The sequence below is a fragment of the Passer montanus genome, unplaced genomic scaffold (assembly GCF_014805655.1).
Source record: "Passer montanus isolate IOZ18808 unplaced genomic scaffold, ASM1480565v1 scaffold255, whole genome shotgun sequence".
Taxonomy (NCBI): Eukaryota; Metazoa; Chordata; class Aves; order Passeriformes; family Passeridae; genus Passer; species Passer montanus.
The window spans coordinates 58,528-74,231 of NW_024367206.1; the positions used below are offsets into that span (position 1 = coordinate 58,528).

A 15,704-nucleotide genomic window follows, 5' to 3' on the forward strand; every position below is an offset into this window, starting at 1 on the left:
AATACCCTGCTAAGGGATTAATTAATCACTTAATAAGCAGCAGATTAATTGATTAATTAATTATCCCGTTACTGTTATTAATCCACCATCTGATTTCCCACATTATTAAACTTGGCAATTCCCAAACCTTGGGAATCCCACACGGCTGATCCAGAGTGAATCCTTCCATCCTTCCTTTCCCACAGCGTTTATCCCAGGTGCAAATTCCTCCCTTTTATCCAAGTCTGGGATTCCAGAAGATTCGAGGAAATCCTTGGAGCTGCTTCCCGAGCCTCAAGGGGCTCCAGGAGAGCTGGGATTTGGGCAAGGGCTGGAGGGCCAGGAGCCAGGGAATGGCTTCCCTTGGGAAAGGGGAGCTTGGGATGGTGGGATCTTGGGAAGGAATTCCCAGTTGGGCTGGAATTCCCAGAGAATCTCTGGATCCCTGGCAGTGGATTTGGATCACCCTGGGATCATGGGAAGTGTCCATGGGATGGGATGGAAAGTCCATGGATCCCATCCCAAACCATTCTTTCCCAGAGAATCCCTGGATCCCTTGGAATGTTCCCTGGGATAGGGGAAGGCATGAAGGGAGAAAAATGATTCCCCAAATCCTCATTCCTCAGGGTTCCTCGGGCCATGGAGCGGGGTGATCCTGGAATCCTGGAATGGTTGGGTGGGATGGGACCTCAAAGCTCTTCCCATTCCATGGGCGGGGACACCTCCCACCACCCCAGGTTTTTCAGGAAGTGTGGATGGATCCATGCCTTCTTTTCCTGGCCCCTTCCTGTCCCACCTGGACACCACGGGAATCCCAGCTGCATCCACAGGGAAGTCCAACCCCCTTTCCCTGGGTTTGTCTGATCCCACACCCGTGGGAATCACCCATCCTCAAAGATTCCCAGGATCCGGGATCTCTTTATCCCAGAGGATTGGATCTGGAGGAACGGACACTTTGGACACTCTGGAATGCTGCTCCCAAATTTTGGTCCCATTTTCGGGTGGAACAAAGATGGGAGAGGAACCTTCCCATTACTTCCTCCTTGGAGCCAGAGCAGGAATTCCCGGGATTTCCTCCTGGTCCTGAGGAACAAATGATTTCTGCCTGTTCCATGGATATTCCACCATGATCCCACCTCACCCAGCTCCTTCCCAGTTTCCTCCTCTCCCAGCACACGGAGGGAATTGGGATCCAACTCCCAGCTCCAGGTCTGGGATGGGAAAACTTCAAGGGATGAGTTTGGAACTCCCAAATCTTCCAGTCCCACCAGCTTTTTGAGGAATGGGGTGGAAAACAACCCAGACTCCCATCCTAATTCCCTCCCTTCCTCCTTTTCCCAGCTCCGGGATGCCCCAATCCTGGAAAAAAACCACACGGGAAGCACCGCAGGGATCATGGAAACCAAAGGAAAGGCCAAGGCAGTTTTATTTACATCCGTTGTGTACAAAAAAAAGGACAGCTCGTGCCACAATCTGTCCCCAATCCCTTTTTTCCCCTTTCCCAGGATTCTCCCCAGGGGCTCCGCGGTCAGGGTGGGCTTCTCCCGGCACCGGGAAAGAGCCGTGATTCCCTCCGGAGCTTGGAATGCCTTATCCACACATAGCGGAGACCCAAACCCTTTGTTCACATCCGGGTTGGAATTTTGGGGTGCCGCAGCACTGGGAACGCTTCCAGCTGGCAGCTGGGAATGCAGGGAATTCCCACCCCCCTGGAAAATCCAATCTTCCTTCTCCCCGCCCTTCCTGGAGGCAAAGATCCCCCAGGAATGGCATGGCAGCTCCCAAAAAAGCATCTTCTGGAATATTGGGAGGGTTTTCCACCCTCCCTGGTGTCACCAGGGGTTCCCACGGATATTTTTCCCTGCTCTCCACAGGGCTCCATCCCACCTCCACCTTTTTCCCGAATTTTCCCTCATTCCCTTCCATCGTGGTCTCCACAGCCCCGCCCTGGCTTCTCCTGCTGCTCCATCTCTGGGAGCCGATGGTTTTTCCAGCTGGAAAGGGGGATTTCATCCAAGAATTCCCGCCGGGATTGTTTTTTGGGAGGTTCTTACAAAAAGCTTCTTTGGGAATTCATGGGGCTTTGCAATGTCACCCTTGGGAAGGATCATGGGCGTCTCCAACAGCAGGGAAAAGACCTTTGGAGCAAGGGAATTTCACTCCCAGACCACCTCCAACAGTGGTGGTGGGCAAAAAAACTTCTCCCCCTTCCCAAATCAGTGCTGGAAGGGCAAAAAAACCCGCCAGATCCGGGAAGAGATCCCAAATCCAGGCGGGAACAAGGGAGGGAGGGACACCAAGAGATTCCGCAGCCCACGGATGGGATGGGATTGGATGCAGAAGACTCCGGAGGGATTCCCGCCCGCCCCGCCTGCCCAGCACCAAATTAAAGTCACACACGACGCACATTTCCCACAATTCCCTCCCCACCCGCTCCGGATTCCCGGGATTTCTCCCAGGGATCACCTCCTCAGGCCTGGGCTGTCCCCTCCGGACCTGGCTGACGGGCGGGACCCACCCGGGTGGGCACCCCAAAATCCCGCCCTCATCCCTTCCCTCCCCACCCTCCCCGGAACGACGACGACGACTCCGATGGCTTCACCCCTCAACTCGTCACATCCACGAACAAAGAAAGCAGAGGAACGTCCACCATTCCCACACCATTCCGACCTGGAGCTGCGGAAGCCTCCGGCACCTCCCCGGAGCTGTCAGTCCGAGCAGAGCCTCTTTACCTGGAGGCTTCTTCCTTGAGCTCCTTGTTTTTCCTCACTTCTTCCGCGTGTTTGTCCTGTGGGATTGGGAAGGAGGAGGGGAAGGAGGAGGAGGAGGAGGAGGAGGAGGAGGAGGGGAACACGCGTTAGCCGGGTTCCAGGATTCCGGGATCCCCACGGACAGCGGCTCCGGAGGGGTTGAAGGCACGAGGTTCATCCCGAGGGACGCCACGGATGGGTCACCAGCGTCCTCTCCTCCCCTGGGGTCACTTTAAGGGCTGCTGGTGGCACTTGGGGACACTTTGTCCTCGCCCTCTGGCTACGAGGGAGACGTCAACCGTCCCGGGAAGCCCCATGGAGCTGGGATTAGCTGGGATTTTCCGGCATTATCTGGCGCTCTCCGCCTCTGCCCCAGCGGAGGCGTTCGGAGAAGGGCCCTGGGCGGGCTCCGGATGTTTTGGAGGGAGCTGGAGGTGGTGAGGGTGGGATTTTCCGTGCGGAGGTTGGGAACAGACCTGATTCGGGAGAGAGAAGAGGGCTGGAAGGGTGGGAATGGCTCCCAGCACGGAGCTGGGGAGCTGCTGGATCCGTGGGAAGGGACCAGGGGGAGATCCGCCAGCCCGGAGGTGGGAAAAGTGCAAGGGGAGCGGCAGGGATGGAATTCCCAGAGAAGCTGTGGCTGCCCCTGGATCTCTGGAGGTGTCCAAGGAAAGGTTGGACGGGGCTTGGAGAAACATGGGATAGTCCAAGGAAAGGCTGGACAGGGTTTGGAGAAATCTGGGATAATCCAAGGAAAGGCTGGAGAGGGTTTGGAGAAATCTGGGATAATCCAAGGAAAGCTTGGACGGGGCTTGGAGAAATCTTGGATAGTGGAAGGTGCCAGGGGTGGAACTGGATGATCCTAAATGTCCCTTCCAACCCAACCATCCCAAGATTCTACAAGTCCTGGGATTCTGAGTCCCACCTTGGTGGGACACGGGAAAAGGAAGGGCTTTGCTTGTCCATGGACAAGATCCCAACTCTCCGACCTCTCCCAAGCCTACGGATCCACCCGGGCAGGATCCCCCAATCCCAGTGGGACGCTGCGCTTCGGTGGGAAGGGAAGCGGGACCCCCTCTTTGGTGTTGCCACCCCAAGATCCACCGGTATCCCGAATATCCCGACTCATCCCAAGCCCTTTTCCAGGCGCCCACCTTCTCCTGGAGGCGCTCCAACATGGCGGCCAGGTGGGCCTCGCGGTTCTCCTTGTTGGACTCCATCTTCTGCGCCAGCTTCTCCTTGGCCATCTTGATGAAGTTGTTGTTCTCCTCGATGGCCTTCTGCATCACCTCCCGCTCGTGCTCCCGCTTCTCCGCCAGGTGCTTCAGCAGCTCCGCCTCCTGGTACTGGGGACACCACGGGGACATTCCCGGGATAAAGCCACCTCTTCCCAACCCAAAAATGGGGGAGGAATTCCCAACCCAAAAACGGGGAACCCAAAACCTGGGGGAGAATTCCCAACCCAAAAATGGGGGAGGAATTCCCAACGCAAAAATGGGGAACCCAAAACCTGGGGGAGAATTCCCAACCCAAAAATGGGGAACCCAAAAACGAGTCGGGGGAATTCCCAGTGCAATAACAGGGAACTCAAAAATGGCGGGGGGAGAATTCCCAACTCAAAAATGTGGAACCCAAAAACGGAAGGGGAATTCCCAACCCAAAACCAGGGAACCCAAAAATGGGGGCGGTGTGGGGAATTCCCAACCCAAAAATAGGGAACACAAAACCAGGGGGAGAATTCCCAACCCAAAAATGGGGAACCCAAAAACGGGGGGGAATTCCCAACCCAAAAATGGGGGAGGAATTCCCAACCCAAAAACGGGGAACCCAAAACCTGGGGGAGAATTCCCAACCCAAAAATGGGGGAGGAATTCCCAACACAAAAATAGGGAACCCAAAACCTGGGGGAGAATTCCCATCCCAAAAATGGGGAACCCAAAAGCGAGTGGGGGGAATTCCCAGTGCAACAACAGGGAACTCTAAAATGGCGGGGGAAGAATTCCCAACTCAAAAATGTGGAACCCAAAAACAGGGGGAGAATTCCCAACCCAAAAATGGGGAACCCAAAAACGAGTCGGGGGAATTCCCAGTGCAATAACAGGGAACTCAAAAATGGCGGGGGGAGAATTCCCAACTCAAAAATGTGGAACCCAAAAACGGAAGGGGAATTCCCAACCCAAAACCAGGGAACCCAAAAATGGGGGCGGTGTGGGGAATTCCCAACCCAAAAATAGGGAACACAAAACCAGGGGGAGAATTCCCAACCCAAAAATGGGGAACCCAAAAACGGGGTTGGGGGGGCGGGAATTCCCAACCCAAAAATAGGGAACCCAAAAACGGCGGGGGCGGGGGGAATTCCCAACCCAAAAATGGGGAACCCAAAAACGGGGTTGGGGGGGCGGGAATTCCCAACCCAAAAATAGGGAACCCAAAAACGGCGGGGGGGGGAATTCCCAACCCAAAAACAGGGAAACCAAAAATGGGGGCAGGGGAATTTCCAACCCAAAACCAGAAAACTCAAAAATATGGGTAGGAATTCCCAACCCAAAAATGGGGAACCCAAAAATGGGGGAGAATTCCCAACTCAAAAATGTGGAACCCAAAAGCAAAAAGGGAATTCCCAAGCCAAAAATGGGGAACCCAAAAACGGGGGGGGGAATTCCCAACCCAAAAATGGGGAACCCAAAAATAGTGGGGAGAGGAATTCCCAACCCAAAAATGGGGAACCCAAAAATGGGGAGGGGAGGAATTCCCAACCCAACAACAGGGAACCCAAAAATGGTGCGGGGGAGAATTCCCAACCCAAAAATAGGGAACCCAAAAACAGGGGGGGAGATTCCCAACCCAAAAATAGGGAACCCAGAAACAGGGGGGGAATTCACCCACCTTTCTCCTCTCCTCTGCCGCTTCCAGCTTCTTCTGGATCTCCTCCAGGGAAGGGTCGCGGCGCCGGGGCAGAATGGGGAACCCAAAAATGGGGGGGAATTCCCAACTCAAAAATGTGGAACCCAAAACCAGGGGGAGAATTCCCAACCCAAAAATGGGGAGCCCAAAAACGGGGGGGAAATTCCCAACCCAAAAAATGGGGAACCCAAAAATAGTGGGGAGAGGAATTCCCAACCCAAAAATGGGGAACCCAAAACCTGGGGGAGAATTCCCAACCCAAAAATAGGGAACCCAAAAAAGGGGGTTGGGGGGAGAATTCCCAGTGCAACAACAGGGAACCCAAAAATGGCGGGGGGAGAATTCCCAACTCAAAAATGTGGAACCCAAAAGCAAAAAGGGAATTCCCAAGCCAAAAATGGGGAACCCAAAAACGGGGGGGGGAATTCCCAACCCAAAAATGGGGAACCCAAAAACAGGGGGAGAATTCCCAACCCAAAAATGGGGAACCCAAAACCAGGGGGAGAATTCCCAACCCAAAAAATGGGGAACCCAAAAATAGTGGGGAGAAGAATTCCCAACCCAAAAATGGGGAACCCAAAAATGGGGAGGGGAGGAATTCCCAACCCAACAACAGGGAACCCAAAACCAGGGGGGGAATTCCCAACCCAAAAATAGGGAACCCAAAAAAGGGGGTTGGGGGGAGAATTCCCAGTGCAACAACAGGGAACCCAAAAATGGCGGGGGGAGAATTCCCAACTCAAAAATGTGGAACCCAAAAACGGAAGGGGAATTCCCAACCCAAAACCAGGGAACCCAAAAATGGGGGCGGTGTGGGGAATTCCCAACCCAAAAATAGGGAACACAAAACCAGGGGGAGGGGGTTGGGGGGAGAATTCCCAGTGCAACAACAGGGAACCCAAAAATGGCGGGGGGAGAATTCCCAACCCAAAAATAGGGAACCCAAAAACAGGGGGGGAGATTCCCAACCCAAAAATAGGGAACCCAGAAACAGGGGGGAAATTCACCCACCTTTCTCCTCTCCTCTGCCGCTTCCAGCTTCTTCTGGATCTCCTCCAGGGAAGGGTCGCGGCGCCGGGGCAGGGAGGCGTTGAATTCCGGAATTCCGTCGAAGGATGGCGGCTTCAGGATGACCTCGAAGGATTGGCCCGAGGTGCGCTTGTTGAGCTCGATCACTTCCATGTCGGAGATGACGCACCAGGTCAGATCCACCGTGTCTGGGTGGGGAAAAAGGGCGTGGAATGAGCGCCGGGAATTCCCATTCCGGGATTTCCGCACCCCTGGAAGCTGATTCCGCCATCCTGTGAGTTTCATCCAGATTTAGCCCAAAAGCAAATGGAAGTGGGAATGGGACCGTGATCCCTTTTCCAGTGTGGATCCCCCTAGACAACCTGGAGGAGCCCCCCAAGGCTCTTCCATGGCCTCTGGACATGGATTGGGATGAATCACTCAGAGCTGAAAAATATGGATACGGGATGAAGGAATAAAGGGATAAAGGGCTCTGGAGCCTCCCTGGATCCCAGCTCATCCATGGGGGCTGAGCTGGGGATATCTGGGAGAGCTGAGGTTTGGGAATGTCCCTGTCTCTCCATCTCTCCCTGATTTGGGAATTGGATCATGATCCCATTCCCTGGATAACCTGGAGGAGCCCCCACAAGGCTCTTCCATGGCCTCTGGACCTGGATTGGGACGAATCACCTGAAGCTGAAAAACACGGATATGGGATGAAGGGATAAAGGGATAAAGGCCTCCTGGAGCCTCCCTGGATCCCAATCCATCCATGGGGTCAGGTTGGGGATATTTAGGAGAGCTGAGGGTTGGGAATGTTCATGTCTCTCCATCTCTCCCTGCTTTGGGAATTGGTAATTGGATTATCTAGGTTATCCCATTGCCTGGATAACCTGGAGGAGACCCCCAAGGGTCTTCCAGGGCCTCTGGACATGGATTGGAGATGAAAAATAGGGATACGGGATGAGGGAACGCGGAGCTCCCAGAGCTCCTCTGGATCCCAATCCATCCATGGGATCTGGTTTGGAATATCTGGGAGAGCCGAGGGAGATGGGTCAGCCCAAAACCCTCCAGATCCCAACCAGCCTTGTGCGGAATTCCCAGAAAATTCCGGAGCCACCACGCTCAGTTCAAGGCTGATCCCACTCATGCCGAGGAGGGGTTGAAGCCCCCCAGAGATCCCGGAACTCCGGGGGCTGCGGTGGGATTGGGAAGGGGGCCCCACCTTCGTAGGCGTAGGTCGGCTTGTTGAGGGGATCCGACAGGAAACAGGAGCAGAAGAGGGAGACGAGCGGCAGCTCCTTCATCTTCTCCTTGTAGGCTGGGAAGAGACATCGGGATCGGGATCAGAGGGGCTCCGTCGGCTGGGGAAGGGTTGGGATGGGGGAAAAAGGGATGGAGGGAATTCCAAGGGTCAGGGAAGGGGTAGGATCGGGATCAGAGGAATGAGGGGGCTCCATGTGCCAGGAATGGGATTGGGATGGGGGAAAAGGGATGGAGGGAATTCACAGGGTTGGGGAAGGGGTGGGATTGGGATCAGAAGGGCTCTGTGGGCCAGGGATGGGGGAAAAGGGATGGAGGGAATTCCAAGGGTCAGGGAAGGGGCGGGATTGGGATCAGAGGAATGAGGGGGCTCCATGTGCCAGGAATGGGATTGGGAGGGGGGAAAAGGGATGGAGGGAATTCCAAGGGTCAGGGAAGGGGCGGGATTGGGATCAGAGGAATGAGGGGGCTCCATGTGCCAGGAATGGGATTGGGAGGGGGGAAAAGGGATGGAGGGAATTCCAAGGGTCAGGGAAGGGGCGGGATTGGGATCAGAGGAATGAGGGGGCTCCATGTGCCAGGAATGGGATTGGGAGGGGGGAAAAGGGATGGAGGGAATTCCAAGGGTCAGGGAAGGGGTGGGATTGGGATCAGAGGGATGAGGGGGCTCCGTGGGCCGGGGAAAGGTTGGGATGGGGGAGAAAAGGGATGGAGGGAATTCCAGGGTCAGGGAAGGGGTGGGATCAGGATCAGAGGGATGAGGGGGCTCCATGGGCCAGGGAAGGGTTGGGATGGGGATCAGAGGGGCTCCGTGGGCCAGAGAAGGTTTGGGATGGGGGAAAAAGGGATGGAGGGAATTCCAAGTGAGATCAGATGGATGGAAGGGCTCCATGGGCCTGGGGAAGGGTTGGGATGGGGGAAAAGGGATGGAGGGGATTCCAAGGGTGGGATTGGGATCAGAGGAATGAGGGGGCTCCATGTGCCAGGAATGGGATTGGGATGGGGGAAAAGGGATGGAGGGAATTCACAGGGTTGGGGAAGGGGTGGGATTGGGATCAGAGGGATGAGGGGGCTCCGTGGGCCGGGGAAAGGTTGGGATGGGGGAGAAAAGGGATGGAGGGAATTCCAAGTGAGATCAGAGGGATGGAAGGGCTCCATGGGCCTGGGGAAGGGTTGGGATGGGGGAAAAGGGATGGAGGGAATTCCAGGGTCAGGGAAGGGGTGGGATTGGGATCAGAGGGGCTCCGTGGGCCAGGGATGGGATTGGGATGGGGGGAAAAGGGATGGAGGGAATTCCAGGGTCAGGGAAGGGGTGGGATCAGGATCAGAGGGATGAGGGGGCTCCATGGGCCAGGGAAGGGTTGGGATGGGGGAAAAGGGATGGAGGGAATTCCAGGGTTCAGGGAAGGGGTGGAATTCAGGATCAGAAGGACTACATGGGCCAGGGAAGGGTTGGGATGGGGGAAAAAAGAGATAGAGAGAATTCCAAGGGTCAGGGAAGGGGCGGGATCGGGATCAGAGGGGCTCCGTGGGCCAGAGAAGGGTTGGGATGGGGGGGAAGGGGTGGGATTCGGGATCAGAAGGGCTCCATGGGCCAGGGAGAGGGTTGGGATGGGGGAAAAGGGATGGAGGGAGTTCACAGGGTCAGGGAAGGGGTGGGATCAGGATCAGAGGGGTTGGGGGACTTCCATGGGCCAGGAGAAGGGCGGGATTGGGATCAGAGGGATGGAGGGGATGCCACATATCAGGCAAGGTTTGGGATTGGGGTCAGAGGGATGGGGAATTTCCAAATTCCAGAAAAGGGATGGGATTTGGATCAGAGGGATGGGGAGGAAATTCCACATTCCAGGGAAGGGATGGGCTTGGGATCAGAGGGATTGGGAATTCCCAGGGAAGGGATGGGATTGGGATCAGAGAGACAGGGGGGAAATTCCACATTTCAGGAAAGGGATGGAATCAGGATCAGAGGGATGGGGAAATTCCATGTCCCAGGGAAAGGGATGGGATCGGGATCAGAGGGACCCTGGGATGGGTTCGGGATCAGAGGGATGGGAGGAATTCCACAGCCCTGGGAAGGGATGGGATCAGGATCAGAGGGATGGGGAAATTCCATGTCCCAGGGAAAGGGATGGGATCGGGATCAGAGGGACCCTGGGATGGGATTGGGATCAGAGGGATGGGAGGAACTCCACAACCCTGGGAAGGGATGGGATCAGGGTCAGAGGGATTGGGAATTCCCAGGGAAGGGATGGGATCAGGATCAGAGGGATTGGGAATTCCCAGGGAAGGGATGGGATCAGGGTCAGAGGGATTGGGAATTCCCAGGGAAGGGATGGGATCAGGATCAGAGGGATTGGGAATTCCCAGGGAAGGGATGGGATCAGGGTCAGAGGGACCCTGGGATGGGTTCGGGATCAGAGGGATGGGTGGAATTCCACATTTCAGGAAAGGGATGGGATTGGGATCAGAGGGATTGGGAATTCCACATCCCCAGGAAGGGATCAGGATCGGGATGGTGGCCAGCCCCAGATGAGCTGAGTGTCCAGATGTACAACGGGAAAACTCGGGAAGGACTCGGGATTGTCCGGGGCTGTCGATCCCGGTTTGTCACCACCGGGATGCCGGGAGCATTCCAGGGCCGGGATGAGCCCGGGACACCCCGGGATGGGTTTGGGGTGCCAGGGAGGGGGTGGGGGGGGTTGGGGTGGCGTACCGGCCAGAGTCATGGCGAGGAAATCCTTGGAATTCTGCAGGAAGAGCAATCCTGGGCCTGTGGAGAGAAGGAAGGGATGGGGTCAGTGGTGGGGTCCTGGGAATGGGATGATGGGAACTCAGTGGGATGATGGGATGGGATGGGATGGGATGGGATGGGATCAATGGGATGGGATGGGCTGGGATGGGATGGGATGGGATGATGGGACAGGAACACCCTGGAGTGATGGGATGGGCACACACGAGGATGATGAACACATCCCGTGGGATGTTCCTGGCACATGCAGCCATTCCCAGCTCCACATTCCCAAACCACACGTGTAAGGACAAGTGCCAGGAGCCACACCTGAACACACCCGGACACACCCGGACACACCTGAACACACCTGGACATGCCTGGACACACCTGAACACACCTGGACACACCTGAACACACCTGGACACGCCTGGACACACCTGGACCTCTCCCAAATTCCCCCTCGAATTTCCCCCGCTCGTGTCCTGACATTCCCCATCCTCAGCTCCCCCCTTCCCAATGCTCCAGGATCCTCTCCTGCATCTTCTGGGATCATTCCCGGGGTCTCCAAGACCCCCACCCACCCCCAGGGCTTGGGATGGGAACTGGGAATCGTGGAAACCGGGATAATCCGGGCTGTTCCCCATTCCCACGGTTTTTTGGGTGTGGAAATGCAGAAATGCTCTTCCCAGCTGCACCAAAGCATGGAACGAGGTGGGATTTGGGGATTTTCCCGGATTTTGATCCCCAAATCCCTCCTGTAAAACAGGGATCCTTAAATCCCTGCAGCTCCCAAGGGAATGAGCATTCCAGAGCTGCGCCACGCCCAACCCATCCCGATAAATCCCAGCCCTCATTCCCCAAATCCTGCTGGGATCTGCCCTGGGAATCCCAAAAATAACCCGGCCGCAGCTTCCAGAGGCTGCTGGGGGGTGGGAACAGGGATAAAATCTGGGAATTCCAACTGGGATCGCCGTCCACTTTTCCAGGCGGGGGTGGTGGGGATGGGGTGGGGATGCTCCGATGGATTCCTGGATTCCGGTTATCCATGGATAACCCGGCTGCCGGAATTCCCACCCCAAATCCGGCTTTTCCCTGGGATCCGCTGGCATTCCGTGCCCGCTGCCTCACGTGGCGTTCCCACGGGATGAAACGTGGGGATCGCCCACCAGAGCCGGAACGGGAAGAAAACGGGATCCATCCCTATGGATACGGCTGGATGGGAGGGAGGGGAGTGGTCCAGCCCCGCTCCTGCCTGGATGGAGGCGATTTTCCAGGGGTTTGGAGGAGGGAATTCCTTCCCTGCCCCATTCCCAGTGGCAGTGGGATGTGGTAGGGGACCTGCTGCTGTCACCCCAAAATCCCAGCGAGGGTGGGATGATCCCAATCCCGACCAGGAGATCCCAATCCCGACCAGGCGATCCCATTCCTGAACACGAGATCCCATTCCTGACCATGTGATCCCATTCCCAGAGAGGTGATTCCATTCCTGACCATGTGATCCCAATCCCGACCAGGCGATCCCATTCCTGAACACGAGATCCCATTCCTGACCATGTGATCCCATTCCCAGAGAGGTGATCCTATTCCTGACCATGCCATCCTATTCCTGGCTGCACAATCCCATTCCTGACCACGCGACCCCATTCCCATTCCCAACCACGTAATCCCATCCCTGACCACACGATCCCATTCCTGGCCACGCGATCCCATTCCCAACCACTCAATTCCATTCCCGACCACATGATCCCCTTCCACACGTAATCCCATCCCTGACCACATGATCCCATTCCTGACCACGCGACCCCATTCCCATTCCCAACCACGTAATCCCATCCCTGACCACACGATCCCATTCCTGGCCACGCGATCCCATTCCCAACCACTCAATTCCATTCCCGACCACATGATCCCCTTCCAAACCACGCCATCCTATTCCTGGCTGCACAATCCCATTCCCAGCCTGGTGATCCCATTCCCAACCACTTGACCCCATTCCCAACCACGGAATCCCATTCCTGATCCCAGGATCCCATTCCCAGCCACTCAATCCCATTCCCAGCCTGGTGTTCCCATTCCTGACTACTCGACCCCATTCCCAACCACATGATCCCATTCCCGACCACGCCATCCTATTCCTGGCTGCACAGTCCCATTCCCAGGCAGGAGATCCCATTCCCAGCCTGGTGATCCCATTCCTGACCACTCGATCCTATTCCTGGCCACGCGATCCCACTCCCAGCCACACAACCACATTCCCAGCCACACAATCCCATTCCCAAGCATGTGATCCCATTCCTGACCACTCGATCCCATTCCTGGCCACGCAATCCCATTCCCAACCACTCAATTCCATTCCCGACCACGTGATCCCATTCCAAACCACGCCATCCTATTCCTGGCTGCACAATCCCATTCCCAGCCTGGTGATCCCATTCCCGACCATGTGACCCCATTCCCAGCCTGGTGATCCCATTCCTGACCACTCGACCCCATTCCAAACCACACCATCCTATTCCCGGCCACCCAATCCCATTCCCAACCACGCCACCCCATTCCCGGCCACGCAATCCCATTCCCAGCCTGGTGATCCCATTCCTGACCACTCGACCCCATTCTCAGCCACTGGATACCATTCCCAGCCAGGTGATCCCACTCCTGACCACACGATCCCATTCCAAACCACACCATCCTATTCCCGGCCACCCAATCCCATTCCCAACCACGCCACCCCATTCCCGGCCACGCAATCCCATTCCCAGCCTGGTGATCCCATTCCCAACCACACCACCCCATTCCCAACCACACGATCCCATTCCCAGCCAAGACATCCCATTCCCAGCCAGGTGATCCCATTCCCGGCCAGCCGCACGTGGCAGGGCGAGGAATCCCGCGGGATCCACCCCCCGGCAGGGCTGCAATCCCTTTTCCCACCCCTGAATTCCTAGGGAAGGACCCTCCCATCTCCCATTTTTAACCTGGAAAAAGCATCCAGCCATGGATGGAGGAATGGGAAGGGATTTGGGGGGCGGGGGGGCTCCTCATTCCCTGCCTGGAAGCTTGGGAAGCTCCAGAGGGGGAAAAACGGGATGGCAGCGCTTTCTTTTCCCTCCCTCCCCATCCCCTTTTTCCATTTCCCCGGAATAAAAATTCCACCGGCAGGAATTCCACATTTTGGGGGGCTCTGGGTGGGGCCGGCGCAGCCCCTGAGGGATCCCTGAGGGGCGCGGGGGGGACACAAAATCCCGGGAATGCTGAAGAGGATCCTCCCAGGGTAACAGGGTGAGGGTCTCCCAAAAAATTCAGGGCGGGGATCCCAGGAATGCGGAGGGAGCGGGGTCCGCCCCGGGAATTTGGGACTCTGAGGGTGCTGGAGGGGCGAAATCCCGGGATTTTGGGGGGGTCGGGGTCCCCCAGGATTTTGAGGGTGCAGAATCCCGGGATTTTGGGGGGTTTTGATCCCCCGGAGGATGCTGGGGGGGGCAAAATCCCAAGATTTTGGGGGGGTTTTTGTGCCCCGAGGATGTTGAGGGTGGAGAATCCCGGGATTTTGAGGGGGGTCGGGGTCCCCCAGGATTTTGAGGGTGCAGAATCCCGGGATTTTGGGGGGTTTTGATCCCCCGAGGATGCTGGGGGGCCAAAATCTTGGGATTTTGGGGGGGGTTTGGTGCCCCGAGGATGCTGGGGGGGGCAAAATCCCGGGATTTTGAGGGGGGTTTTGGTGCCCCGAGGATGTTGAGGGTGGAGAATCCCGGGATTTTGGGGGATTTTGGTCCCCCAGGAATGCTGGAATGGGGGTTCCCCCTCAGAAATGGGGGTCCCCGAGGATCCCGGGAAAGCGGGGTGTGGGTTATGGATTCTGGGGGTGGGGGGATTCTGCAGATCCTCGGAAAATTCTGGGAATTCTGGGAATGCTGGGGGTGCAGAATCCCTCGGGAATTCTGGGGGTGCGGAGCCCCAAAACCCAAATTAGGGGCGGCAGCCGAGGATGAGGATGAGGATGAGGATGAGGATGAGGATGAGGATGAGGATGAGGATGAGGGGGAAATCTCCAAAAGGAACGGGATAAGGAATTCCAGACGGCTGGAAAACGCCCCGGGAAGAGTGGGACCAGCACCCCAAAAGGGATGGGGACACCAGGGGAGACAAAATGGGGACCCCACCGCGACATCCAGAGCCAAACCCCCCCAAAAAACCTGCCGTACATCAACGCCCCCCCACACACCCCGAAATCCATCCGAACTCTCACGCCCTGAATGGAACCGGCCAAAATTCCCTAAAAATGCCCCCAAAATTCCCCAAAAAACTCCCCTAAAAATTCCTAAAAATTTTACCCCACGGCGGTGGTCGCGCTGCTCCTCTCCCCAAATCCTTTACGCCCCCCCAAAAAAATGCCATACATCAACCCCCCCACGCCCCCAAATTCATCCGAACCCTCCTGCCCTGAACGGAACCGACCAAAATTCCCAAAAAATTCCCAAAAATTCCGCGGGAGGCTGCCGGACTCACCCCACGGCGGTGGTCGCGCTGCTCCCGGCGCTCTCCCGGCTCCTTTAACGCGGCTTTGGAGGATCCCGGGCGGGGGGTCCCCAGCGCCCCCCATGACATCATCGCCCGGCCCTCTGATTGGTCGGGAGCCCGCGCGAATGAGGGCCCCGCCCGGTGACGTCACAGCCCGCAGCTATTTTGGGGAAGGGAAGAAAAAAAATGGGGGAAAAAAAAGGGATGGATGGAAAAATTAAGGGATGAAAAAAAAAGGGATTTGGGGTGAAAAAAGGGGATTTTGGGGGGTTTGGGTTGGAGGGAGGGGTGCGGAGCGGGGAGGGGCTCGGGGACAAAGTGACAAAGGGACGCGGAGGGGTTCGGGGCGCCGCAAGGGGGTCGAAGTGTCCCTTGTCCCTTCTTGTCACAGCGCGGGGACATTGGGGTGTCCCCCCGAATTTGGGGGACAATGGGGTGACATCGATATGGGGGGACAATGGGGTGACATCGATATGGGGGGGCAATGGGGTGACATCGATATGGGGGACAATGGGGTGACATCTTCTTGTCACAGCGCGGGGACATTGGGG

General features: G+C 56.6%; 1 protein-coding gene across 3 annotated transcripts; it reads right to left on the reverse strand.

The window, feature by feature from the left end:
- Positions 1-1,372: 1,372 nt before the first annotated feature.
- On the reverse strand, positions 1,373-15,219 carry STMN4 (stathmin 4). Of its 3 annotated transcripts, none has more exons than XM_039711927.1 (6): positions 15,142-15,219; positions 10,618-10,674; positions 7,867-7,962; positions 6,645-6,850; positions 3,884-4,075; positions 1,373-2,767 (listed from the first exon to the last, which is right to left on the reverse strand). In XM_039711927.1, the coding sequence occupies exons 2-6, from the start codon at positions 10,628-10,630 to the stop codon at positions 2,708-2,710; spliced, it is 567 nt and encodes a 188-aa protein (XP_039567861.1). In that variant the 5' UTR covers positions 10,631-10,674; positions 15,142-15,219; the 3' UTR covers positions 1,373-2,707. The 3 variants fall into 3 exon arrangements, with proteins under 3 accessions (XP_039567861.1, XP_039567859.1, XP_039567860.1); XM_039711925.1 differs by lacking the exon at positions 1,373-2,767 and adding an exon at positions 2,774-3,205; XM_039711926.1 differs by lacking the exons at positions 1,373-2,767; positions 15,142-15,219 and adding exons at positions 2,774-3,205; positions 14,967-14,985.
- Positions 15,220-15,704: the final 485 nt, after the last annotated feature.

Bases quoted from the DNA above. Each gene is read 5' to 3' on its own strand.
- STMN4 (XM_039711925.1), bottom strand. The intron at 6,851-7,866 runs GTGGGGCCCCCT...TTCCCCACCCAG, and splicing joins GCCGACCTACGCCTACGAAG to ACACGGTGGATCTGACCTGG. The intron at 3,206-3,883 runs GTGGGCGCCTGG...CTCCCGAATCAG, and splicing joins TGGAGCGCCTCCAGGAGAAG to GTCTGTTCCCAACCTCCGCA.